This window comes from Amblyomma americanum, chromosome 7, assembly GCF_052857255.1.
Source record: "Amblyomma americanum isolate KBUSLIRL-KWMA chromosome 7, ASM5285725v1, whole genome shotgun sequence".
Lineage (NCBI taxonomy): Eukaryota > Metazoa > Arthropoda > Arachnida > Ixodida > Ixodidae > Amblyomma > Amblyomma americanum.
The window spans coordinates 23,442,160-23,469,724 of record NC_135503.1 but is presented as its reverse complement, the minus strand read 5'-3'; the positions used below and the strand labels follow the sequence as shown (position 1 = coordinate 23,469,724).

At 46.0% G+C, this 27,565-nt stretch overlaps 1 protein-coding gene across 1 annotated transcript in view; it reads left to right on the top strand.

Moving 5' to 3' along the window:
- The first annotated feature begins 1,030 nt into the window (after nucleotides 1–1,030).
- The window catches only part of LOC144097618 (CAAX prenyl protease 1 homolog), an 89,061-nt gene continuing 62,526 nt past the window's right edge, over nucleotides 1,031–27,565 (top strand). Inside the window, exon 1 of the mRNA XM_077630277.1 lies at nucleotides 1,031–1,085. Within this exon, the coding sequence (XP_077486403.1) occupies nucleotides 1,031–1,085 (55 nt within the window). The remainder of the gene's footprint in view (nucleotides 1,086–27,565) is intronic.

Here is a 27,565-nt window from a genome sequence, read left to right as displayed (position 1 = left end):
TCAGTTTTAACTTCGGTTTTAACTAATAAAGGTCAGTATCATTCAGGTACCCGCCATAGCTTGCTGGCTTTTAGTACAAGTTACAATCGGTTACAAGAAAGAATAATCAATATACGGAAGCCAACGCTTACTGAACTAATCAGGGCTGTTGTACTTTTTAGGCATTCATTCGCTACTTAAGGCAAAAGCCGGCAGCATACCCGGAAACTTTACTACATCGTCTACTCTTCCTGAAAAAGAGCACACCCTATTCTGACCTTGTGTACGTAGTAGATACAATGGGTGGTTCATATATTGCAACTTTCGGATGTATGGCGAGTCGTGGCGGTTCGTCAACGTTTACGCCTTCGTTGATCGGGCAGGGGGCAGAAAGAGAGAGAGGGGGGGGGGGACAAAAGTGGAAGAGGAAAGGCAGGGAGGTTATCCAGAAGAATGCTCCAGTTGGCTATCCTGCACTGGGGGAGAGGTATGATGAGGGGGGGGGGGGCGCAAAAGAATAAGAAGTAGAGAAATGTGGTCTGTATCTAGCACGACAAACAATGACAAGCGCACTGAAAGTCACAGGCCGCCGCAGCAGTAGCCTGCACACCTTGAGGGCTGCCGAGCACTGCAACTTGAGTAGAACAGATCTATGGTCGTCTATTACTGATACGAGGCATACAGGTAGCGTAGACGATCTAATGTGCAGAAAGGTTGCTTGCCGTTGCTTCTGATAACGTTAATGACAACGTAACACATTCCGACCTCTTCTCGGAACTATGAAGCTCGAGGATGCGTTGTGTCCGCTATTGGACAGTTGTAAGCACTGAATTAAACATATCCAGCATCTGCAGTGCATTCTGTGCTGCTGGCATGTGCAAGCTAGAAAGCAGCACACGCATGGCATTCACGATTGGCTTCAGCATTACAATCACTTGCTCGTCTGCGACTTGGGCCGGTTCCTGACCTACTAGCCGACCAGCGGTAGGCTCAACACACTGGGTTAGCGGTGACTGTTCTATCATTGAGGGTGTGGAGTGCTTTGGGAGCAATGGCCAAGTCACTTCCCGGTCCCGGTCTTGGATCGGAGTTGGGCCTTGTGTTTGGTAAGGAATAGGCTCAGGACTGTGGGTGCGCAATACCTACCTGGTCACTTCGGGTGTGTGCAGCTTAGGCAGAGATGGCCAAGGCAAGTCTGCGACAACCGTCCCTGCCTCGCCAGTCTTATGGCTCCCGTTCCTTAAAGTAGTATGCGGAGGGGGAGGAGAAGCTGTGCAAATTCTTGGACGATCCTTTCCAATGCTCACTACACTTTTGGAAGGCCTGTGACGACGGTGACGACGTCGTCGCACCTTAGCGGCGGCTGCTCTGTGCGTGGAATTGTCTCTTGCCATTTGTTTGAGTATCGCTCGGTCCATTTTCAGGAGAGGACAATCGTTTGAGGCAGCGTTATGAGGGCCGCGGCAGTTGGCACACTTGACTCTTGCCCGGCAGGCATCGCTGCTGTGTGGCTGAGTACACCGTGGGCACACGATGGAGAAATTGCACACTACTCACGTGTCCTATCTTAATCATTTTCGGCACTGAAGAGGCTACGGGACGAAAAGCCTAACTACATGCCGAAAGTGCCCAACCTTCACGTGCGTTGGAATACAGTCCTCTCGGAAGGTCAACTCGATGCACTTTGTCCTTCGAAGACGCTGAGCTTGCAGTATGGCTACGCCGTCGGTGGCTGGTTGAATCAAAATGGGCAGATCAGAGTCGCGGATGGCTACGTCGACGTCGTAAATGACGCCTGCTCTAGTGGCACTGCCTAGCAGGACATGGAAACGAACGCTGATGCCGTCGAGCGTTTTGATGTTGCTCAAACTCTCAAGCGTGTTCCGGTCCATGACATCAATGGCGACGACATTCCTAAAACGATCCACCTTCACATCTTTAAATGCTCCCGGGACGCGAGCCTCCAGGAACGCAGACGTGGCTTGTCTATTGATGTGGTTGAGATTGTCGGCGGGAGTCTCTGGCACAAAATAGGACAGTAGGTGCCGAAGATCCTCACTCCGTAAGGATCGTGGACGTACTCGACGACGACGAGTCCTCACCTTTGCTCAGTCTCCGTTTGGCCTTCTTGCTTACGACTCTGATGAAGCCGTCGTCAGCCGAAGAGTCATCACTGGTGGCCCAATACACTACGCTGGCCTGGCTGCTTGCGTCATTCGGAAGGCCAAGACGTTTCCTCTGGGCGGCGGCGGCTGACCGACCGGTTTGAAGTCCAACCGCATCCACTTCCATCACCGTCATCAAAAAAGAAACAGTGGTTTCATTATAATGTCGTAAATCAGGAAAAAAATGAAGAGGCGAAAGGACGGCGTTCTGGTGTAGAGCCACTTCATTGTCTGCTCCCCGAGCAGAGGTCTGCGTGCTTAAAAAACCTAGGGGCTCTCCCTTAATCTGAGTGTCACATTATTTCTATGACGAACCTAAACTCCGTTTGTAACCGCAATTTTCTTTATGGACCGAGCAGAAGGAGATATAGAAGTTCTGCAGTGCTATCTAGCATCACTGAAAACGCCGGCCTGCTAGGCACTTAGCTATCTAGGCCGACGTTCTGCTTCTATACACGCATCCAAGGAAATTAGCGTGCCCGTCTGGACAGGATCTATGTATCTTCTTCTCTCCTTACCCGACGCATTTCGTGTTGCATAAAGCCAGTGCCTTTCTGTGATCACAACATGGTTACTTTATTTATTGATGATGATGATGATGATGATGATGATGATGGTGGTGGTGGTGGTGGTGGTGGTGGTGGTGGTGGTGGTGGTGGTGAGTTTTTTTTTGCAGCAAGGGAAACTAAGGCCTAAGAGCGCCAACCTCAAGGTTTTTGGTCAGCTCAGGCTAAAATATGTACACATTACATCAACACTGAGTGTATAGGGTCTAAGAGAAGCGAGTATGCGCATGATTTCAGTTTTTACTGTGCGTGCTGGTGAATGCACCCGTCTTAAGTTTCAAACTCGTTGTGCTCTTTGGAAGCTCAATGCTACGCTGATTGGCGATGAGAATTTTAGAGCACGCGTAAATTTACCTTTCCATTCTTGTTTCTCAAGAAGAATGCATTTACATGCAGCTTTGGCGATGTTTAAGAACGAAGTACGAATCATAACCATTAAATCGGCTCCGTAAGGTCCTACCTCAGAGATTCTGAAGAGAAGCAGCAACTGAAAATACTTTATAACATTTATGATCTTGACTGTGACATTCCTGGCCTGTACTCGAAGAAAATCGCTGGTGTGAAGTACCATGTCCAACAGTTCGGCACGGAACGCTGCACGGCTGTCCGCATTCTCTCACGCACCAATTGGGCCTTGCACTCTGAGCAACAGACTCGTTAGGCTTTGCTTGGTGAACGCCATAATGTTCTGACCCTCTTAACAGTGCACTCTAGCCAGCAGGACTTTAGTCAGGCGATTTTTTCTACTCTTATTTTCCTCTTCTCACTCCCTACCTTCCATTCTCTCTCTCTCTCCCTCTTTCAAGCAACAGGATTAAGCACAATACAGGTACTCTCAAATCTGCGACAAAACTGGCCGCGCAGTTCTTTATGTACAATAGAAGGCAAGTTTGAGGCTGCGTAAAATATTAACGACAATAGATACACGGCGGTAAGCTTGTCGAAAAGCTGCGCCAGCTTGTTAGAGTTTCAAAGTTCGATCAAGGACGAAGACGAGACTGGTGGAGAGTCTGTGTATACTCTTGAGGCAAGGATCACTGCACGCTCTCCTCATTACGGCGCGCTCTAACGTCGGCTCACCGTTCAAGCGAACTTGAAAAGGTGCACGACAAAGCTTCGTTAGCTGCCTAGGCGCACTGGGGCTAGTAAAGATTTCCGCTTACTGCACACAAGCATGTATGCTAGACAAAGGATATCATGCATGAAGTACTCGATCCAGGGTTACCTCGATCATAAGGCTGAGCACGTCCTGCTCAGCAGGCTTAGCGGAATATGCGTCTCTTTCGACTCACAGGCAGTAGACAACCTCTACATTTTCCCTCCAGCCCCCTCACCAGCCTTTCCCTAGAAACCATGCACAGGGAGGAGCGGATGAACAAAAAAGCACGAAAAAGGCAACATATGATATCACGATGTGTTGCCTTTTTCGTGCCTTTTTGTTCATCCGCTCCTCCCTGTGATCATGATACCATGATGTGTTGGATACACTGCACATTCAGAGCTGGGAACGATGCGGAATACTGTAATTAATAAGGAGGCCTTTAAGTCAGAGCCTTGGTACGGACCTGGACTTGCGCACTATACTAATCAGCTCCTATACTGCCTCTCAACTACGATCAGGCCACAATCAGATTTTCCAAGCTTAACTCAACGTCCTCGTCTTCAAGGCTTCGGATGCGATGCCCTGCTCAATGGAGAAGTCTGACAGACATTGCGTTTCGCATAGCAGCTCTGAGCTGGTACGAAAAAAAAAACCTAAACGTGTGAAACCAAAATGCAAGGGCGTACAACCAAAGACAAACATCAAAGCAAAAGCAAACAAAGAAGATGAAACACGGTGACTTTCCAGCGGGTGCTCCGGAAGCTTAGCGAACCTACGAGGTCACAAAAAGAACGTTTAGTGAAGTGTACCGCCACCGACCCTGACAAGCGCTTCGAAAATAAGAACAAAAAAAGGAATAAAACGCCACCATCTGAGATAGTGTAGAGCTTATGAAAGATATTAAAAAGCATCTATGGGTAATTTTTCCGGCATAAGAAAATCTCTTTTCAGAAAGTCAAACTTTTTCTCCGGAATCCTGTCGCTTTTTCGTTTCTATCCACATTTTCCTTTCAGATTACTGTTTTTACTTTGAGCCAGGGGAGTAAATTAAAATAAAGTATAAGATTATGCTGAAGATTCGCACTACTAAGGAGAAGAGCGCGTAGAGGCTAGCCGATCAGATCGAGATCAGCTTCTCCTCGGGGGCGCGCCTGCTAGCAGAAATGATGATTGATTTGCCCACAGATTGCGCCTTCACGAACATTCTTGCTACGAGCCAGAGAGTATAATTTGGCTGCATCCAGACCACCTTATTCGGCTTTGATGCAGCACTGCCAGCGTTAACACCATGCTTCTGCTCATCGTATTCCCCATCACTTTGTTTAATCTCACGCCTTTCTTTACCATGCGCAGTAACACATTTTCTGTCACGTTTTTTTTATTCCTTTCGCTCTCTGCGCTGCAGACGATGGCATAAATAGTTTTCGCCTGCGTTTTTCTCTCCGAGTGTGAGCACAAACTGCTTTTTTTTTCTGTCGCCTTGAAAATTGACTCTGTGCAAACTGTTTATTTTTTCATTAATTAGCTACAGCGTCTGCCTTATTCAAACAGCAACCTTTTAGAAGCCTGTAGAAAGCGTTTCGAAAGCGGTGAAAAGCAAACTATAAATCGAGGTGGCGGCACAATGGTAATGCGTGGAAAGGGCTCGTGAACTAATTGCCGGTACTTCAGGCTGCAAAATGAGGCTGAGAAATAATTTTCCCTGGTATTGATTTTTTTTATCTAACAACGTGCGGTTGCTAGACAGGTTTCTTGTTTTTGTTTTTTATGAGGGCCATTTGCGATGACATTGCATTAGCATTAGCTCTTCTCTTGCTTGAAGAGCTACGGTTGCCGGATCAGAGCTGTAATCAGTGAGCGCTGATTCGTATTGACTGATTGACCCTCCACTTTAAATGGTAGCCACCTGCAGGGTTGTTTCCATGGCAACCACCCCCAGGTCGCACATACCTACGCCCGCATTAGAACATCCTCCGTCCACGACAGCCACCCTCTGGGTTCTTCCCGTGTCAGCCACCTTTCGACCCCTCCTGTTCCCTATAAGTGGAAAGGGGAATTTTCCTCTCTCCACTTTGTCACTACCCAACTGTAGCAGGTACTAGGATTTTTATGCTGAAACATTCTTAGTCATTTTCATTTCTGCTCAGTCATTCCTAATCACTTTCATTTTGAGGTTCTTCCCGTGGTAGCCACCATCCGGCCTCTCCCCTTTCTTTCCTATAAGTGGAGAGGGAGGTTTCGTCTTTCTACTTTGCCGCTTACCAACCGTGGAAGGTGCATGTGGTGTAGAAAACATTACGCCGCTGGACGCCGCACGCTTTTTCTTCATGATGGGGCTTCTAATGCCTACTCATTAGTAAACCAAAGCAGCTCTTTCGCTGACTTTCTCCTTCTCCTCTCCTTGCCTTTAGCACATCTTTATGCCAAACTGGTGCACTAATCATACGACATTTGTCACAATATTGGGTTCTTAAATTTTAAGTCATTTTAAGGGTCACCATAACGCGAAACAAATTAGGCAGTCCCTGAAAGTCAATGAACTCTTTCTGAAGGCACATCTGCGTCCATCGTACTTTATACAATCTCATTTGTATAAGGGACGAAAAATAAGAAAAAAGAAAGAAAATTACAATTCCTGGGCAGCTCTTTACAAAGTTCATTCTGGAAAGTTATAAAGGGCGCTGATTAGGTTATGGTTTACACAAGCGGGCTACCGTAAGCTTAGCAACCATTCAATCTAAGAGTGAGCACGACACTAGCCATCGTAAAGTGGGGGCTCAAAAACAAGGGACTTAAATGAATAAAAAAGTTAACTGAGAGCAAATGTAACGCGTCACTTAATGACCCTTAACTCTTTCCTTACCGCTCCTATTTAAATCGTTCAATTAGAATGATGGCGCGAAATGGCCGGACGATTCGACACGATACGGGCTGCTTCTGGACAAGTAGCGCCAATCAGTGTGTTGTAAAGCGACGCTACCTTAGCCTGCTTCAGGCAACAGAGACTTGCAATGAACTTTCTTTTTACATATTTAAAAGACATTGGACATCTCGAAAAGCTCTAAATTCACTTGCAGGTTACCTTCATGCATTCTTCTTGCAGTGAACTTCGTCAGCCCATTCGTCGGACTATGCACTCCATCATTCCATAGGTTACATCAATACTCGCCACTGCATCCTTAGTACCCATTTCATGGCTGCATTTTATCTTCATTTTTTTCCACCTCTTCCACGCTGCTCTCCTTCAGTCTTTATCTCCCAAATTCCCCTCCCTACGCAGAGTAGCATGCCAGCGATATTGAAACGCCGGCTAAATTCTCTGTTTCTTCATTAAAGAGTCTCTCTCTCTCTCTCCCTCTCTCTCTACTTCAGTTTCCGATCCGTTTTTTTTTTCGTCAGCCTTATGGTGGAACATTTTTAAACTTTCCTCGAAATTTGTCAACGTCGAGTATTTATGCGCCTAACACGGCGTCCAAGGTGGCGTCCTCGTCTTGAGCTGACCTTGCTCAGCAAGCGCGGCATTCTCGCGATTACGCAGTACCGACACGGTACTATGTAGAGGCTAGGGAAAGCTTTGTGCCAAAGTAAGGCTTTCTGACAGGCTAGTTGGTACATAATCATTTTTGATAGGCTGTGCTCTAAGTAGACGTTAACAGGAAAAAAGGAATAGAGACGACCGGATAGAAGGATAGAAGAGCAACTTTCAGCTTTTGAAAGTTGAAAGTCTAAAGCTGAAAGTTGCGCTTCTATCCTGTCGTCTCTACCCCCTTTTCTTCGTGCAACGTCTATTTAGCGCATAGCCGATCAAAAATGAATGTGTGCCAAAAGATGTCGTGCATTCGACTCATTTTACTTCCGACAGAGATGACTGCTCCGCCCAGCCCAGTCTATAGGCAGGCTGCACGGAGGTATCCTGCCATTTGCTTGATTTGCACAATGCTCTTTGCTATAATAGAAACGCGCCCACTCGGACAGCAACTAATTCAATTTAACTATATATTTAAGAACAGGAAAAGCAAGCCAGCTTTGCCGACCAGTGAAAATAGGTCTCTAACTCGATTTCCGGTCTGTCTCCGCTCTTGTGTCTGCATCACTTCTCTTTTTTTTTTCGAACAAAAGCGTGATCGCGTCTCACCATAGCTAAGACTGTCACAAACGACGCGGAATCTCAAACTGGTTCCTCTATTCATCCAGGGTTCAGCGTTGACACTGAGAACTGGATATAAAGAGGAAGTATTATATTGGATTGAAGCACGCTTCCGGTGGTTTTCTGCCCCCCCTTCATATTTATTTTTCTGCCAATGTGCGTGTGGCGCACGTGGCAAGAAAAGCAAGCCTTTCTCCCAACTACACGCATAGTTCTAGTAAGACATACCGATAGCGTGCATTCCACCCTTTCATTCAGACGCCTTTTCCTTTCGCTGACAAAGCCTATAGCCAGGCTATTTCCTGATGCAATTCAGTTTGCCAATGTTGGGGCGCTTTTTCTGCCCGCGCGTATTATAAATAAAATACTCGCGCTGTGCTCTACTTACACACCATCTATATCACGGGACTAGCTGAAAAAATTAAAGATAAATTTCAGTAGCCAATTGAAAAACGAGAAGAAGGAGAGAGGAAAACATTGAAAACGAAAGTGGCCAGACATTCCAAAGCAAAGGCCCACAATCCGACGGCCAAGGGACGTTAGACAGAAATAAAGAATGCACGACGAGCGATCAATTATAAGCAATATTTCAGGCACGCGATCACCCCCCCCCCCCCCCCCCCCCCCGCCAACAATTCCGCTTTTTCCGATGGCCTAAACTTTCTTTCAAATCCCCCATTCACTTCTCTCTGATCCGCTTGCGTGCATAGTTGCCCTAGTGGGTCCTCTTAAGACGCGGCGGGCGGATGAATTAATAAACAGGTTTCGGTGTCCAAACTATCTTGTTCTGTCGACTGACGCTTTTGATGTTGTTTGCTTAGTCTGGTTATATATATATATATATATATATATATATATATATATATATATATATATATATATATATATATATATATATATATATATATATATATATATATATATATATATATATATATATATATATATATATATATAGGAATTGGGCACGAAACCTGGAAAGATGCCTCGCCCGCCCGTGCTACAATAATAATAATAATTGTTTTTTTTTTTGGGGAAAGGAAATGGCGCAGTATCTGTCTCATATATCTTTGGACACCTGAACTGCGCCGTAAGGGAAGGAATAGAGGGAGTGAAAGAAGAAATAGAGAGGTACCGTAGTGGAGGGCTCCGGAATAATTTCGACCACCTGGGGATCTTTAACGTGCACTGACATTGCACAGCACGCGGGTGCCTTAGCGTTTTTCCTCCATAAAAACGCAGCCGCCGCGGTAGGCCCGTGCTACAACAGTGGTTCAATCCGCCCCTTTTTTTTCTTAGGTCAAACACGAGCTGTTCGAGAAACAACAGGACGTCCTTTGACTATTCCGCAAACTAGTTCTAAATACTTAGCATTTATGAAACAATCATGCGACTATTAGACGTATAACTGATTCTCAGCATTGAGTACAAGGACAAAAGCAACAAACGTTGTTTCCGGGCATACTATTTCTACAAAAACAGTTTATCAAATATCACGGATCTTTTTTCGTCATCGTTCTCTTGATCTCCTGCTTCTTTTTCTTTTTCTGACCACCAGGGTCCGTATTTTGTGAGCTTCTTTTTTTATATACGCTATATCCAAAGACATGAAGGGGATGTGTAACAATGGGTGAAAGAAAAGAATCGTTAAATGAATGAAAAAAGGCTGGCCGATCTAATTAATTCGAGCAGTCAGCGAAGACAAAGTCCCTGCTTCCAAGAATGTCAGCAGACGAAGGATGGAAGGAAAGAAAACGCCGTGGTAACCTTTTCAATTTGCACCTGCAATGTTTCTACTGCTAATTACCTAATGTTTGTCATAATTTCTGTGTTCCAGAAACTTTTCTTGTTTCCTGTACATGAAATTGATGAGTCACAAAACTGGTTTAGCCTGGCGCATGGAAAATATGTAAAAAAAATGACATTTGAAAAAATGCCTAAAATGCTATTTCTTCCCTGTCCGACGCCTAAGTTTAGTTAGTATAATTCAACATAATCAATGCTTGTCTAGTAGTTACGCCACAGCGTCCTGGAAAAAACAATAATGACTCAAGTATTGAAGATCTGTAGCACCTAAAGAGGGTGTTTTTTCGAGCGGCGCAAGCTCATGTTTATCATACTACTTGCGCCTGCAGTGCTGTTCGGCACATCATCCCCAGAAGTATCCTAATCAGCAACTTAGCCATGAATTAGTAGGGTTTTTTTTTTTCGCTGTTTAACCACGAAACAACATTGCGAATAAAAAATGAACAGAGAAAGCCTCTTGGCAAGGTCAATTTTTTTTCTTAAAGCATCTCCCGATTGCATTATTAAGCAAGTCTTGAGGATCCTCGGTTACCCAAGTTCTTCTTTCATGTTGCTTTTGTTTTGGTAGACGTATTTAAGAATGAAAACGAGCCATTGGTTTTCAAGCTCAAGTTCAATGCTGTCAAGGATAATTTTTTGTGTGCGTCTACAGCGTGGAGAGATGCGTGAGTACTACGCTATTATGCGTGCGCCAAGCACAAAACTACTTTGCAAGGACTGTAGATAAATCTCGCATAGCTTTCAACAGACCACCTGCACCCTTCCTCAGAGTAGTGTGAGGGTCCGTCAAATCAAATCAAACTCGCACCGCGCCACCAGGACAATAAAAAAAACAATTCCAAGCAAGCTTTCGGTTCCTTTTGTTTTGCTTTCTTTTGGTTACTTTTTTTCTTGTCTCACTTTGTTTCCTTTTCTGCTATAATTCTTTCCCGTTATTGTTTATTACAAAATAGGCGGCAGCGTAACTTCAGTGTTATGCAGTATATTTTAAAGAGTTTGAACAAGGTGAAGGCACTAAATATATTTTCTCTGTCATCTTAACCGGTTCTACGTTTACGTCGCTGAAATTTTTCGCCGCTGTGGAAGCTAGCACTAGCGTTGGCGCATCAGTTTTATTTCATGAACGAAGATAAGCGCGCGAAAGGACATCTCATTAACACACACAATAAGGTTCTATTTGGCCGCCGTGCCGGCGTTACGGCTATGGTCACGTGATTTAGCCGCCATCTTGAAATCTGAGAGCGGACGGAGAAATGGACGCGAAACGAGCAAACGTAAGTAGTAAGAGCTAACGCTCTTTAAAAAAATGTCACGTTTTGCGCCACTCTCCAGTAAGGTAGCTTATGTGCGACGATACTTCTACCAATTCAAAAACAAAGATTTGAGGTAGGCAACCTAGATAACATTACTTTTAACATAGATGCAAAGGAGGTGAGCTTCGGGCTCCTTCAACATGCTGAAAAAGAGTAACTGCCACTACAGGAGGCTACACAGCGAATTATTGGTCCCACAAAAAATTATTCGTGATACAACAGAGCCCGTTTCGACTCGCCATCTAGACATAATGTATGCTCAAAATAGAGAAACCTGCACGATGATGATGAAATAACTCTATTGGCACCCGTCAAGGAATCAGAGGGCGATGAAGACTTGAGTCCTCACCGCCGTCATCTTCCCCCCCTTTCAGCAGGCTGGGATCCCTTGGGATTCAGCGGTGTCCAGGACCAGACAGATAACTTTTGAGACGTAAGGCGCGTAACGCCCCTCACAGTCCGTACACAGCTTCAAGCCTCCACGAATGCTGCGCTACCTTGGATGTAAAATGACAGTCGCTTTTCGAGCACTGTACCCGGAAATTGAGCTCGATATCTCAGGAATCTCAGTAGCGTGCCTTGATCTAATCCTGTCCAAAATTGGCGTGCTCCTTCAACAAATGAGTAGAGAAGAATGTTTTACTGCATTTTTTTTTTCAAATGAAATCCGCTTCAGCCGTCATATGCTATACTGTGAACATGTTCTTTTCCAAAAAAAAAAAGATGCAGGCCCCAAACGTCCGTTCATTAGTGTAAAACACCCTCGGGATCTGCTGAATTATCAATGCCAGGCAGATTTAGCGACACGCCTTGCGAATCCACACTCATCACTGCCTCGGCTCCTTCATTTGGACAACTTTACCCTCCTTTCATCAAGAAAGGAACTCCTCCGGCGCCGCACACGTGCTCTCATCCCTCCGTGTGCGGTAACCCTCCGCCGCGGTCTTACCCGTGCAGAGGAGGTTGCGCTTAGGAGGATCCGGGTCGGGGTTGCCCTCACACCTGCCGTCACTCGGAAGTGGCCTCAGTACCGAGATTTGTTTTCTCGGCCAGGGTGTCCGATATGTAAACACGACGGCATTGACGCCGACGTACATCACTTACTGTGGGACTGCCCAGCTCTCAAGCCTACAAGGATCCGGCACCTGATGGTAGCAGGTATTTCACCAAGCAACCCTGCTTCATACATTGCCTGGACGCAGGGACCGTACCATCGTTCTCTACTGAACTTCATCAAATCTGCTAGCCTTTTTCCATTCATTTAATCTCTACTACATCATTCATCGCACGTTCACCCATCATTGATGCCCTGGGGCAATAAATTTCGCTTAAAAAAAAACAACTACCATTGTCATCGGACAGCTGAGTAGTTTTCATACGGTATTCACTTGTGCTCGACGGCAATATTTAAAGCAGAGTACTTTTTTTTCCTTTGTCGAACACCAATAAAAGCACGTGCTTGAATTGCGCTAGAAAAAAGAAACCCTGCCGCTATGAAGACGGTTCTGGCCTCCTCCTCCCTCGAACCTCCGCTTATAGAAGCACGCAGTCGCCTCGGATTACCTAAGGCGAAACAAGCACGGGCGCACAAGGGAAGAGCAGAAGACAAGAAAAGCGATGCTGTTGTTGGGCACAAGAGTATTACGCTGCGGTATCCTAGCAACTAAAATTAATGTGTTGCTCGTAATGGCGGCTGCGCCATTTTTGGAGCCGTTTCAAAGCGAAACAGGAAAGATTCCATCTGAAGCAGTGAAGGGTTTTTAAGGAAATGGACTCCACAAATTATACGTTGCATGCCTTGGCGTATACTCGTGTGCGCTCACGCAAGAGCTGTGTCTACGATTCGTATAATCACTTCATCCCTCTCGCCCCTCGCAACGTTCCACCTAGACTCTGCGGTTTCATACTTGAAACCTCAACTTTTCGTGTTTTTGTATTAGCAACGGTTGTTTCTTTGTTTTACGTCAGTATACATGAAACTCACGTCTGACGAGAAATAGTACGCCTTCTTGGACGATGGAGGCTGCCGCCTGCGTTCGTCTTTCACGGTGCCATGCTACAGCAGAGAGCAGTCGCCGCTGCAGAAAAAAAAAATTAAAGAAATCCACTATCAGCAGGAATAGTAAAATAGCGTGGTGGCAACAAACGCTTAAAAGCTCGAACGATGTTTCTTCGTGGAACTTGAGTCACTCCGGCTGTTTGATCAAAGTGCTAGCAGTGTCGTCAAAGAGCTTCGATTTGTTCTACGCAGCCGCAGCCATTCATCCTTCAGCTGGGAACCATAGGACGCACGCGTGCTAATTTGAACGTGTATTCTCTCTACACAGAACATGCAGTGGCATGATTTCTTAGAGCATTGTAGCAGCTTTGACTGAAGCACCGAAATGGTACTGCTTACTACATCCGAATAAAAATGGCGTGGCGCTATTCTCTGCACGAATGACTTCCGCGCCGCACACTTCCTCTGAATATATGGTTACCGGCATGAGCAGCGGTTTTTTTCCGAGTTCTTAAGTACTACCAATCACTAACCCCAATTTTCAAATGTTGCCTGTAATCACCTTCTTTAGGCTTGCAGACGGAGGTACTACCTATAATCTGGGAGATCAATCATCAGTGGTTCCCGCCTATGTGTGCTTTTATACTATAAATGTGTTTTCAGCAGCGCTCAATAATTCACATGATTGTTGTGGATGGCCAGACAGCCTCTTAATTACTTAGTTCCGGACCGCTTAAGAGTGCGGGAATTTTAAACGCGAATTCTGTAAGGCGTTACGCAACTGGCATGATCAGGAGCTTACGGAACATTAATTGTTTACTTTTTAAGCGTGACATGGGTAGTGCACTCTTCCACACACGAGTGAATCCCCGTTAACCCACGTGTGCATGGGAATCATCACGGGGATCATCAACTTCGGCAGGGTCAAATACATCAGCGGACGCATTCCTTTCGTTTGGAGGTGCAGCGTTATAACAAGCCGTAGTTCTGAAGGTGCGCTGGTGAAACAAGTTCTTTAACTATACCTCGAGGATCCCCGAGACGAAGTGGCTGTGCTGCACTCTCACCTGTTGAAAAAAATTCAGGAGGCACTTACGCTTCACCTTAAGGGTATGACGCGACAGCGTCAATGGGTCCCTTTGGTCGCCTGGGGTCATCTTTGCATATCACATCGCAGACACGGACACTGTTTTTTATTCATTTATTTCATATTGCGTTATTTTGTTCTCTTTAAATTAATTTTATTTCTAACTGGCCTTACATTACCCAAGTCAAAAGAATGTACAAGTATGTATAATGTAAAGAAAGACAGAGACTGCGGTGATGAAATTGTGTTGCTGTTTCCATATCTTAACACAACTGAAAAAGTTGTAATGGTCGCTCCCAGCTAAGAGTGCTGAAGTTTTGTAAATAACCACGTGACTTGTATCGCATTGCATTTCCATGCCTTTGAAGGCAATAAACAAACTGGAATCTCGAGTGGTCGAGAGGTAGCGCTCTCGGCTCAAAGGAGATCGGTTCGAATCCCTGCTCAACCGTTTTTTTCCTTTCAGCGCAATTGCCTTTTGTTTCTTCAGAGGCACAATGCCATGGTAGTGAAGTGACGTCACAACCATGTATACCAATAAAATATTGTGTAGTGACGTCATCACTCTTGCACTGTATAATCGTTTCGGGGCGTTTTAAATACCCACGTGATGTAATCTGGTTGTGACGTCATGACCCCCTCGACCAACCCCGATTTTCTAAACACGCCAACTACGGCGGTTTCTCCACTGAACTGGCCCCTATAGCGATGTCACGCTGAAAGGCACCATCATACTTATGAATACAACACAGCAAAGTTCTCGTGCGATCCTTTATATAGAGACTTTTTTCATTTGCTCCGCTTAAAGCGCGGCCGCATCGCGGGGCTCTAACGCAGCTTGTAAAGATTTTCAGAAGGAAAATCTAAGAGAATAGCCACAGAGACAGCAAGAAGCGAAATAAAACTTCCAGAGGAATCTGTTCACAATTAGGGAACAGCTATCCGCCCGCACACACCAGTTACAGTCGCATATTCGTTAACAGCCCCGGTTAGACGTCACAATCACTGAAATGTCATACCTTTCAAAGACCGCTTGTTCGGGCTTTCAATCATGCGTGCATAACTCAGCCTTGTACAGCACGAACTTCCGTTTTACAGCGAGTATAAAGTAATAAGCAGAAGTAAAATTGCGATTGGGGCACGATAGATTTCTTTAGCCTCACTGTCAAATAACCTGAGGAAGCACCTCCTATTATGATTGCTTTCATCATCATCATCATCATCAGCCTTACTGCACCCACTGCAGGGCAAAGGCCTCTCCCATGTCTCTCCAAGTAACCCTATCCTTTGCCAGCTGCATCTACCCTTTGCCTGCAAACTTCTTAATCTCATCCGCCCACCTAACCTTCTGCAGCCCCCTGCTACGCTTACTTTCTCTTGGAATCCACTCCGTCACCCTTAAGGACCAGCGGTTATCTTGCCTTCGCATTACATGCCCTGCCCAAGCCCATTTCTTTCTCTTGATTTCGACTAGGATGTCATTAGCCCGTGTTTGTTCCCTCACCCACTCTGCCCGCTTCCGATCTCTTAACGTTACACTTATCATTGGTTTGATCATAGAAGGTTGTGGCCAAGTACTACACCAGGGTGGCCAAATCCTGCTCTGGTGAGAGAGTGCGTTATCGGTTCTGGTCACCGAGATCAGGCCGCACTCCAGGCCTGAGTATGCAATTCCATCGACACGCGGATTTTTTTTTTTTAACCCGGTGGAGAATTGCGCGGCACCAGGATTTACACCCCGGTCCTCTTGCACGCGAGGCGGATGTTCTACCTCTACGCCACCGCTGCTTACTTTACCAGACGCTAAAGAATGGCCATTAGCTCTGCGCATATTAGAAATAACAATTTGGTTGAATGCAATTTTTAAAAGCTAGCTAATGTTTTAAATTTAAATCGAAGCCAATTCGCCAAATCAATAGTGAAGAGAAAAACTCCAAAAGCAGTAAAACATTCGATAGAATCGCCTAAGGCAGAATCATAAAAAAAGACGGCTTAGAGAAAGAATAATCTTATTGTATGTCAGATTAGGCGCCGAAGAACACCGGTTCAACAAAACTCATAATTTCATACTCGCGCCTGCATGCTTGTATGCTAAGGCACAGACGTGAAATTTCTTCGCTCGACTTAAAGGCATCTTAAAGCGTTCTCTTCTCTTGTCAGCACTTAAGCGCTGATGCCTCGCCGTTCCACTGCCCTTAGATATCCGCTTCCGTGAAATACCTTGCGATGGATGCTTCGCTTCCACGCCGCATCCGCTCGGTTTATAGACAACCGTATTAATGCTTACGGCGGAGTCTGGAAAAAAGGGCTGACTATAGACCGTCATGCAAACATGCTTATCTCACAGGCCTAGAAACTAAAAATATATTCGCCGTGAAAGGAAATCGTCCATTGTGTATTCGAGCTTTTTTAGAAAAAACAACCATCGAAAGCGCGGATCGGTATAGCCGAACAAATAAATATTTTCGTACTGAAAATTGCCACTAGTTATACATACTTCGGCAAGTACAAAACTGTAAATTTTAAAAAAAAATTATATTTATTTTTTCGGCATGCAAAAAAGGCGTCCGTTAAGCAGACGCCGTTTGAGGTAAAAAATTCTTTACGGACTGTGAACACAATGACAGTAAAGACAAACTCACAGAGCGAAGCGCCTGGACGAGTAAGCGACTCGCAAAGAGAGTGGAAGAGCCCCGGTGTCAGACGGAGGCGTGGCGTCATCGTCGGCCCAGAATGGAAGCTAATGAATGCTGATCAGCTGTTAATTAATGAACGCTTCAGGTTCAAGATGGAAGCGCCGGACTGTGGGCGTTGGCAATTAGCCAGCAGTGGAGCGAGTAAGAAGGAAGGCTTCCTCTGAGCGCAGCAGAGAGGAGAAGGGGGAATAAAAGGTGTGGGAGAGGGGGAAGAGAGAGGAGGAGAGGGAACAGATGCAGCCTTCTGTTCGACGGTGCGGAGCAGTGAGGCGCGCGCGTTCGGGCGAACTGCGCACTGTGGCATTTGGGGACGCCGAAGACGCTCGACTGATCTCACGGCAAACGCACAGAGTGCATACGCGGATAGCTGCTTCCCTGAAAGAAGCTACCGAGAGCTCGGGGCCGGACGATGCGTTGACTGATCGCGAACGATGATTACGTTGTGCCGCCCCCACCCCCTTTCCATACGTAGTGCCTGTGGAGTGGCCGGGGCGCTGCGAATTGTCCGCTGTTTTGTGCCTGAACCTCGTTCCTCAAACTGCAGTCAATTTCTTTTAAGAATAAGTAGCTTACCTAACCATACCTTCTTTTACCTATCTCACAAATATGTGGTACGCCTTTGGGAGAGAATAATGAGAGACCCCGAACCGCAATCAGGAATTTTTGAAAGAAACAGATCCATTCTGCCACCTACAAAATTCTTCAATCAAGACCCCGCGACCCTGGACCAATTCAACTGTTTTGGGTGCCAGCCCACGCAGGCAACCCATGAAACGAGGAGGCGCACTCTACTGCTCGAGCGTACGTCAACCGAGCAGGCCAAACAGTCGAGAGGGATTGCGCGCTGGACAGACTAATCACCTACAATGAAATCACGCTACACTATAGAAAGGAAAGGCTCAAATATCCGCCACCACACCACACCATCACAAAGAAACAACAGATTATATGGAGGCAACTCAAGTTCAGAACGCTTCCTTCAACGGCCTATCTGGCACTAATAATACACCCGGGTCAATTCAAGCCAGAATGCTCTCTTTGTGGGGCTCCGAGAGCAAACTTCGAACACATACTCTTCATATGCTGAGAACGCCAACCACCATCTCGCTGGAATCTCACAGACCTTGAAGGTTGGGAGATCGCGGTCTCTAGCTCAGAGCCGGACTCACAGAAGAGGCTGGTGGAATGGGCGGAGAAGGTCGCCAGAAGTCATGGACTGATGGCCGCCAACCGGAATTGAGAACCAAGCCAACCAAACCTCCCCTAACGCCTTCCCTTACTTGGTCCATCAATAAAGTTTTTACCACCTTGGGAGGGAAAAAATGGGGGGTCAGCGAACGCTGCTTGTTTCTCCATGCAGCCTGCGGTAATTACGAAATGTATCAACAACCTTCACCAGTGCTGTTTTTCAGACACAACTGCCTGAATATTATCTGCTTTAATCAGGGCGATAAAGCGCCGGATACATGCATGAGCTTTCCGAAGGCCACCGTTTTGTTTGAACTCAAAACAACTACCTAAAGACGCATCAGAAGCTGAGGGGGGATTTTGTTGACTAAACATCGGAGGCATCCAGATTAACCTAACATATCTCACGAGCTATCTACACCACACTATACGGCTCTATCTCGCCTACAATTGATGCATTTCCCACTCGGGAACGGCTCATGAGTCGGGAATTATAGAGAGCAATATATTCACGAAATGTTTGCATGAGCATGCGCCTTATTTGGTCTGCGCTAAGTACGGTCCAAAAATATACGGCGAAGCAGTTCAGAAATTGCAAGCCTTCAGTAGAAGAATGAAGATAGTAAAGAGAACACAAGGGAGGAAATGGGAAGGTGATAAGCAATAAAAAATATATGTTTCGCATGACACCTCTGCATTGTTATTTAGGAGAATGCGAAGACCATGACAAAGGACCTCAGTGCTCTTTACGTTCTGTTGGTAAACTCTGTCATGCTTTCCCACTTCCACCGTGGAACGTGCGAACGCCAGAGTGCGCGGCGACCGATTTGCTGCCTAGGAATGTCAGTTGCTTTCGTGAGACGGAACGCCAGGGGAGACATTCCGAAGCTGTAACCACAGCCGTTGTGTGATTGCGCGAAGAACTTCATTAGGGACTCGACCAAATAAGAGTCAGTAGCCATGGCGGCACACGCGCATTAAGACCGTCCTTTGGGCAGGTATGTGGACACCAATGGTTCGATTTGTTCCGGTGCTTCGTTCTTCTGCTGTTGCGACTGCGGATACATGCATGCCACGATCAGCCGATAACGATTTAATCGCAATCGTAACAACCAGTGTTGCGAGAGGTGCTACGTCTAACTGGGTTTGACTCTATCTTTTGGGTCACGCAAAGCGTTTCTATCTTCTCACTAGAGTACTCGTATATTTGATCTTGTTGGGAACCCGCTATGACGCTGATATACGAAGGCAGTGCTTATGATAACTCCATGCAGTGTATGTAGTGCCTATCCTACCCTATTTAAAAATGTGTAAAGGTTTGAATAGGTGGTGGTGGTGGTAGTGGTTTTATTAAAAATAATAGTAAAAAGGAAGGAAAAGATTTTTGCTAGCCCCGGCATCTGCCATCGATGCTGAAACAAATAGGATTATGGCACATTTCGTTTAACATTATAGGATGAAGCTTTAAAGCAATTCAGCCTTTGAGTGACTCCTTAGTGGAGGGCTCCGTAAAACTACCATTACCCGTGGTTAATTACAGTGCACTTACATCACACAGTGCATGCAAGTCGTGGGTTCGAACCCGCCCACTACGGTAGCAGTTCGGTGGAGGAAAAATGTGAAAATTCCGTGTACTGCTAGTGCCCGTTGACAACCCCAGGGGGTCGAAATTATTCGGAGCTCTCCACTACGGCGTCCCTCATAGACTAAGCCGCTTTGGACGTCCATTCTATAAAGCCAAACCAAATATGCCATAATCCTCTTTGCTGACACGTTCAAACCTATATACATTTTTCAGTAGGGTAACTACAAGTGATGCTTATCGCTGGAGCGAGAGCCTCTCCCGTAGTGTGCATGGAGCGGAAATAAAAACTTCCGATGCAAAACGGCTTTGAACCAGACAATAAATGAAGATAATGAAGTAGCAGCAGAAATGACGACTAGAGGAAATTCCCGAGAACCGCGAGCAAGATTTCAGAACTTGCAACTATCGTCGACAGTTTGACGCTTGTGGCGTACACCTTTGGTAGGATATTCGTCCTACTCAAGAGAAACCTTTTAGTTTCGGCTTCAAAACTGCTCTGCACAAATCATCGTAATTAACTGCCACCCGCTTATCAGGTGGGCTTTCTTCTTGGCAAAGCGCAACATAAAAAAAATCTTCTAGTCTCTGCTTCTGTTTTGTTATTCAAGGAAGAGGGGCACAGAAATCAGATATTGGTTTACGTGGTACACGCTTCATGGAACGTGCGCAAAGCAGACAAATAAGTAGGCATGCACATAAGCCTTTCGTGACTTAAAGAACAAACAATATCGCTCGCTTTATACCAAACAGGGTGGAGTGCGCTATACCAGATCGGCAGCAATATAGGAATTTTGTTCGTGATTCAGGGTGCTTGCATAACGCGCTTAGATCAATGCATTCTCTTTGTGGGGCTGTCTCTGTTGTTTTGTTCGCGAGGACATCGAAGCTCGCATGCGGGGTGGGGCAGAAGAGCATTCCGAGTCGAGGGCCATCGAGTGGATGGCGCAAGCAGGCGGGACAACATCGCTCAGATTATTGACGCCGGCGGGAAGGAAATGAGCGAAAAAGTGGGCACGTGGAAGGAGCCGGCAATAAAACCACAATGAAAAAAAAATTACAAGGTTGGGAATGACAAAGTCCAGTGTCGGGGCAGTCAGCGTGGTGCCGCCTTATCGAACGACGCTCGACGTACGATCGATCTGACCTGGAGGTTTGGACAGCCATTGTCGGCAGGGCGTGAAGTCTACATTTTCCTTTAATTTTCTTTCCTTCTATCTTTCTTTCTTCTTTTCTTTATTTCGGCCTACCATTGTAAATGTTTCGCACGCATTAAAAGTACGCATAAAGCAGCCGACGTACGTCTTCGTTGAAGTTTGCAGGTCATTAGCTGCAGCTATTCCTTACACGCGATCTCGCACTGGACCCTCTCTCTTATGAGTGAGCGACAAGTAATATGAATCCACAGGAAATAGTCCTAAGTCATTTTATAGGCTTAAAATGTGACCCTGTGAGAAGTTTAAATGCAGCAACTTGATGAATATTTTGCTTTTTGTGTCTAGATCAACTGTAGTGACTTCTAAGTTGCGAAGGAGGCAACTCCTTGCATCACGCAACGCGTGCACAGCAATCAATAGCAGCAAGGTAAGCGCGGCACTCTGCACAGCACTTCAATTACTACGGCCGCCAAAAGCTACGCAACGGTAATTTACATTTCCCAGTTTCAACGCCCTCAGGGCCTCTATATGGGATCTATTTAACAGCCAGTACGTGTGCCTATTGCAATTCATAAGTTGCGGATGCGTGACTGCTTCCTCAGACGCCCAAACATTCACGTTTCGATCTTCTCAGCACTCTAAATTTATAATAGACAAAACAAAAAAAATCGAGGCGTTCCTCACACTTTCACTCACAAGGTGCAGTTGCCCGATTTCTAAAGTTGACCTTTTTCTACTTTCTTGTAGCCTTCTTCATTAATTAATTTCTGGCATCAGCCTTAAGCAGTCCTACTTCTCTTCTCCTGTTGCACGTGAGAGCTCACATTCTTTCTTAACCTGACGAGTAAGGTAAAAGGCTTCAACGGATAAATAAGTGAGAAAGATTGGGGGGAAGAGAGACAAGTACGCAGAAGGGGGGGCGGGGGGGGGGGTGGAGTTAACCAACCAAGAAGAGGGAGCAAGCAGTTGCTTGTTGAGGCTTCGCATCTATTGGTTGATGTTCGCAGCTGCAGCGGTCTAGGCAGGGATGCACGCCCAGCAGCCGTGCTGCGCAGTTGGCTGCCTCCCGTTTGTTGTGCAAAGATGGCCGCGGATAAGGGGAGAAAGCGAGGTAGCAGGCAGTCGCAGAACGAGACACAGCACCAACCCGGAAGTCGGCGTCCTGGGACACTTCCTCCCTCCGACACTTCTTTTCGCCATTTCCTCCGGAGACGAAAAGCCACCAAAGTTTTGGCGCTGGCTTTCACTCATCCGAGCTTACGAGGTGGGTGCGCGTAGAAGATCAGATAATGCCAGCAATGGTCGCATGGCATGCGGGAGTTTTGCTTTGCTCAGAACCGCCGTCGTCTCTGAGGACGCAAAGGAATTCGTCCCTCTCACCCTTGAGCTCGCGCAAGGTACGAATATTTATTTACTTGTTTGTTTATTTATTTTTAACAGCGCCACCTGCTAAACTTCCATGCGCGGAGACCGCGTCTTTTGTACGAAATGGCGTCCGACGGTGAATAGTAATAATAATAATTGGTTTTGGGGGAAAGAAAATGGCGCAGTATCTGTGATATATCGTTGGACACCTGAACCGCGCCGTAAGGGAAGGGATAAAGGAGGGAGTGAAACAAGAAAAGAAGAGAGAGGTGCCGTAGTGGAGGGCTCCGGAATAATTTCGACCACCTGGCGATCTTTAACGTGCACTGACATCGCACAGCACACGGGCGCCTTAGCGTTTTTCCTCCATAAAAACGCAGCCGCCGTGGTCGGGTTCGAACCCCGGAATTCCGGATCAGTAGTCGAGCGCCCTAACCACTGAGCCACCGCGGCGGGTGCGTACGACGGTGAAATATTGATTTAATTTACTTGACAGAAAGAGAAGCCGAAGAGGTGGGCGAAATTGTAAATTGTTTTTTGAGGAAACGAAATTGCGCAGTAATTGTCGCACATATCTCGGTAGACACCCTCACCCCGCCGGAAGGGAAGGGGGCGGGAGTGAAAGAAGAAGGAGCGAAAGAGGTGCCGTAGTGGAGGGCTCCGGAATAATTTCGACCACCTCGGTATCTTTAACAAGCCGCCGCGGTGGCTCAGTGGTTAGGGCGCTCGGCTACGAATCCGGAGCAGCCGGGTTCGAACCCGACCGCGGCGGCCGTGTTTCGATGGAGGCGAAACGCAGAGGCGCCCGTGTGCTGTGCGATGTCAGTGTGAAGTAAAAGCGAAATCATATCCAGCGCCCGTATGTGACTTCACTGCTGTTTCTTCATTGCACCTGAAGGGAAAGTAAATGGCTGCTGACGCAGCTCCCTACTCAGGTAGCAAACTACCAACACGAAAAGCACAAATGCCTGTGGAGTGTATCAGGAAGGACCTTCTTGCAGACACAGCTACTCTTCATTCCCTGAGGGTAATTGCGCTTCGCAATTACAGTCCGCGTTTTTCTGAACATGCACACGAAACGTAAAGGCAACTCTGAAGACGGGATCCGAAGCGCTGACAGAAGAAGAAATGAAGGCTTGGATTATCCTAACAACATGCTTGAATGAAATTTTCGCTTAAGCTCTAACTGATCACTTATTCTTTTACTGTGTGCCTTTGTCTTGCTCCTTCGTTTTCTTTTTCTTTTTGACATGCACAATTTGCAGTCTCTTTCGCCGACCACACTGAATGAAAAAGCGCGCCCATGGCGTTTTTACGAAGATAAAGATATGAACGGTAAAAGCGCTGCTTTATGCATGCTCGCTCTCTAAACATGAAAGTACATACAGCATCGAACCAACTCCAATGAGTTAATCAGGGTAGACTCACCGCAAGGTAGTCTCGGGTATTGTGCACTGCACGATGCAAGGGGAAAAAAACTTGTTTCACGGAATTCTTGCCTCCGTAATGCATAACGATAAACGAATACTTTGGCCTACACTTCGTCATCGGCTCGTAGAAGAAATCTAACCAACAACCAACTGACCTTCGACAATCTTGATTACTAGCTTCCAAATTAACGGTACGCTATCACGAAAAGAAAAAAAAACATGGGGAGCATTCTACTTAGGCGTGACATGCAGAAAGCTGAATTGCAAGTGCATTTTCTCTACATACAAGGTGACCAAGGGAGAGGAAAGCCTCGTTCACTTTGTGATTGTCAAGAACCATCTGCCCAATCTTTCTACCATGGGCTTTTATCTACACGATGTTTTCTATGTACCGCGCATTTGTCGTTTCGAGATTTTTTTTTGTATAGCCAACCTCGCAACCAATACCTCACTCGTGAAGCCCTTCAAGTCCAAAAGAATACACAAAGTTTACAATTGAGCATAAGTCTGCAGGTACCTGCAAAAGTTCTCGTAATGCCGAAGCGACAAAAAAAGCTTACTTCCATGGCTAGCACTACACGAAACCGCGAGCTGAATGGTAAATTGGACACTGGCCACAGTTGCTTTGTAAGTGGCGCTTTCGGTCGCTAAGTTTATGGTCACGAGATCGAAATCCGGTCACGGCAGCCCATTTTGATGGATGCGAAATGCAAACGATCACGTGTGCTGTTCAATGTCAATGCATGTTGTAGAACCACATGTGGTCGAAATTATTTCTCCTTTCACTCCCTCCTCTATTCCTTCCCTTAAGACGCGGTTGAGGTGCCCACCGAAAAGTGAGACAGTTACTCCGCCTTTAGTGTTCTCAAAATCTAAGTCGGTGCACGTCAATTAAGATCCCCAGGAAGTCGAAATTATTCCGAAATCCTCCACTACGACGCCTCCCTCTCGCGGCCTCCGTCAGGGCAGAGAGCCCAGATGCGGCTGAAACCATATCCGCAGCGTTAGTCATCAAGCACGACAACAGGGTGGGCAGGAAATTTCATGTCACCGACTCGCAACAGGTCTGCCGGAACTTTACCAACGGGCAAACACCGCTGTTGGAAACTCCGATCCTGTGCCCTAAGCAGGAAGAATGCCATCAGATCACGTGGGCGCCGGTCTATGCGAGACTGGAGGGTAAAGAAAGGGCGAGCGCCTTAGCTCTAGCGTTAACCAACCGAGTGAGGCAGAACAAAACCAACAGTCCGATCAATCCCTACTATTTACCTTCATGCCCCTGCCACTCGATTTTCGCCTCGAGATCCAGCGGCTTATCTCCAGGATATATCCTCTATCTAATCTCTCCCGCAAGGTAGACTGAAGCTTGATTAGCATTTGTAATCAATATGCAACGAGAAATCGTACGACACCACCCGGAACGCTGTACGACAAACGATTGCGTCACATTAGGTGCGAATGTCACCACATGAATGGCGCCACATGGAGGTCGGCCAGTGGCAAGTATATATATAGACCAACGAATGAATAGGATTGTCTGGAGTGGCGGTGCTGGGCTTGCTGTGTGCGTAATACGGCCGCTTGGTGATGTCCCCTTAATTAATCATCTTGGCTTCGCTGGGATTTTCTTAGCATCTGCGAGTGTACACAAACACACACACTAACGCGCATACACCAGCTTATCTCGTAATTAAACTAACAATGCTTTCGCATTAAAGCCTGCCCGCGTGCTGTGCGATGTCAGTGCATGTTAACAATCCGCAAGTGGTCGAAATCATTCCGGAGACCTCCACTACGTTACTTCCTTCTCTTCCTTCTCTCCTTCTTTCCCATCTCCTTCCGTTTTCTTGCGGCGCAGTTGAGGTGTCCACTGAGATGTGAGACAATTACTGCGTCTTTGCTTTCCTCAAAACCAATTTTCCTTGCCTGAGTATCAGAACTGGCGCTTGCAATAGAAAACAATTTTCGAGGCCACCATTATTCTGCGCAGCATTCACTCGCTCCTGCTTTTTTTTTTCCTCTGTGCCGTAAAGACGTGGACAGAGAAGCATAAGAGGCTATTTTCCCTTTGAAATTGAGTGGGGCTGCAGTCGGCTATTCGGACCGTCTGTTTCTAATGCGCCACGCCGGATCACCGAAAGCACGACCTCAATTTTAGTTACACTTTTTTGAAGTTCTGAAGACGGTTGAAGTTTTTTTTTTCATTTCATTTTCATTTGCTCACGCAATATAAATCGACGGAACAGGATCCAAATACGAGATAGGAGAGAGACAGCTATGTTGTGCAGTCGCAAAGTGCTTGCTTCAATATTCTGAACAGGGTGCTTCCCTTTTCTTTTTCGTCTTTCTTTCGTTCCATAAAAAAGCGGCCATATACATTCCTATTTAATTACTTATCTCTGTTACATACCTTCCTGTTTTGCTTTGATGTTGATTTTTATTTATATGTTTGCTTACTTAATCGTTTGCCTAGCTATTCGCTCAATGATTTTTCCTTTAGTTATTTGCTTGTGCTTGTTTGTGTATGCGCCTGTATGTTTATGCATTTCTTCATTTCTCGAGTAATCGTCTTGTAATTAAGTTTGTATATTTCGGTATGTGTTTAACCTTTAGGTATTTCTTTACCTACGTTTAAGTATCTTCATTACAGTAAAATTAGGCATGGCACGTGCGTGTTTCCATGTGCCGTGGCACACTGTAGATGGCTGGGCCCTGTCGGGACCGAATTCCTTCCTTAACGAGCGATGAAGCCCTGTTAACGATTACTCGCGCTCAATTTTCATGTTTTGCAAAACTCATTAGCCTGGGCGCACGTACTTCCGATTCTAAACCACCAACCTAATCTGCGGACAATAACCTATGCGCTCTCAGGGTGATCGAATACCGTGAAAACTCTCTGCATACTCGCGTATGCAACTTGAAAATTGCGACCCGGACTTCTTATTGTTCTTACCTTGTGTATATTCTGTTCACCAATTTGTGTTTCTTCACTACAGGGTCAAAGTTTTCAGAGTGAATAATCAAGCAGCTTAGCCACCTTTCTTAAGCATCCAGAGCAGAATCCTACGACGCTAGGCACAGCCGAATACACGTGCAACATAATATGTCTGCAGCAAACAATGCCCAAACAGCGCAAACTTCCGGAAGCAGTACGAGCCTGGAAGTAATTAACAGTTATTCTTTCACCAGTCAATCAAAGACATATGGCTTTCTGCAGCCTTTATAGCAATTTCTCCATGGGCTAGCTAACGGGTGGCCAACTACTGAGTAGATATTTCTCTGTCAAACTGAGGCTGTTTGCACCCAAAGCGCAATATAATCTAACCATGCACGGCGCATCATCCTGTTGCGGACCTAAATGAACCAAAGTGTTGTAATGCGTCTTAGGTATATGATGTGCAACTGTAATGTGCTGATGATACAGAGGCAATACTTCAGAAACAGAGGTATTCGGTGACATGTTAGTCGAGGCTTAAAGAGTACAAAAAAACATGCTTGACAGGGAGCTGGACGTGAAAAGGCAGAACGGATGAAAGCATTCGATACGGACGAGCAAGAAACAAGCGACTGAATGCTTTTTCTTCCGCGTTTTAACGGAAACGATATCGGACATAAACAGGAAGCAGGCGTAATGCAAGTGAAAATCAAATGCTTGAAATTCGGGTCATAAGCGATGCTTTATAGTAAAGAGGCATAAAAAAGAATAAAATGTAGAGGCCACAAAGGCAAAGGCCATGTAATAAAGTACAAACAAGTTTGAAAAAACGGGAAGAAAGGTAAGAAAAGCGTAGTAAAACAGGGCGTCAAGTAGGGCCTCTCGCGCAATGTGCGCAAATTGAAGCATCTTGAACCACCAGTTTTTAAAAAAGCCTAGCGATATCGAAACACAGAGCACTCCGCCCTCCGGTTTCTGACCTCTTTCCGTAGCTTCTAGCTCATCAGAAGAATTTTCTCTACATCTCTCTCGTAGTGGAGAGTCTAAA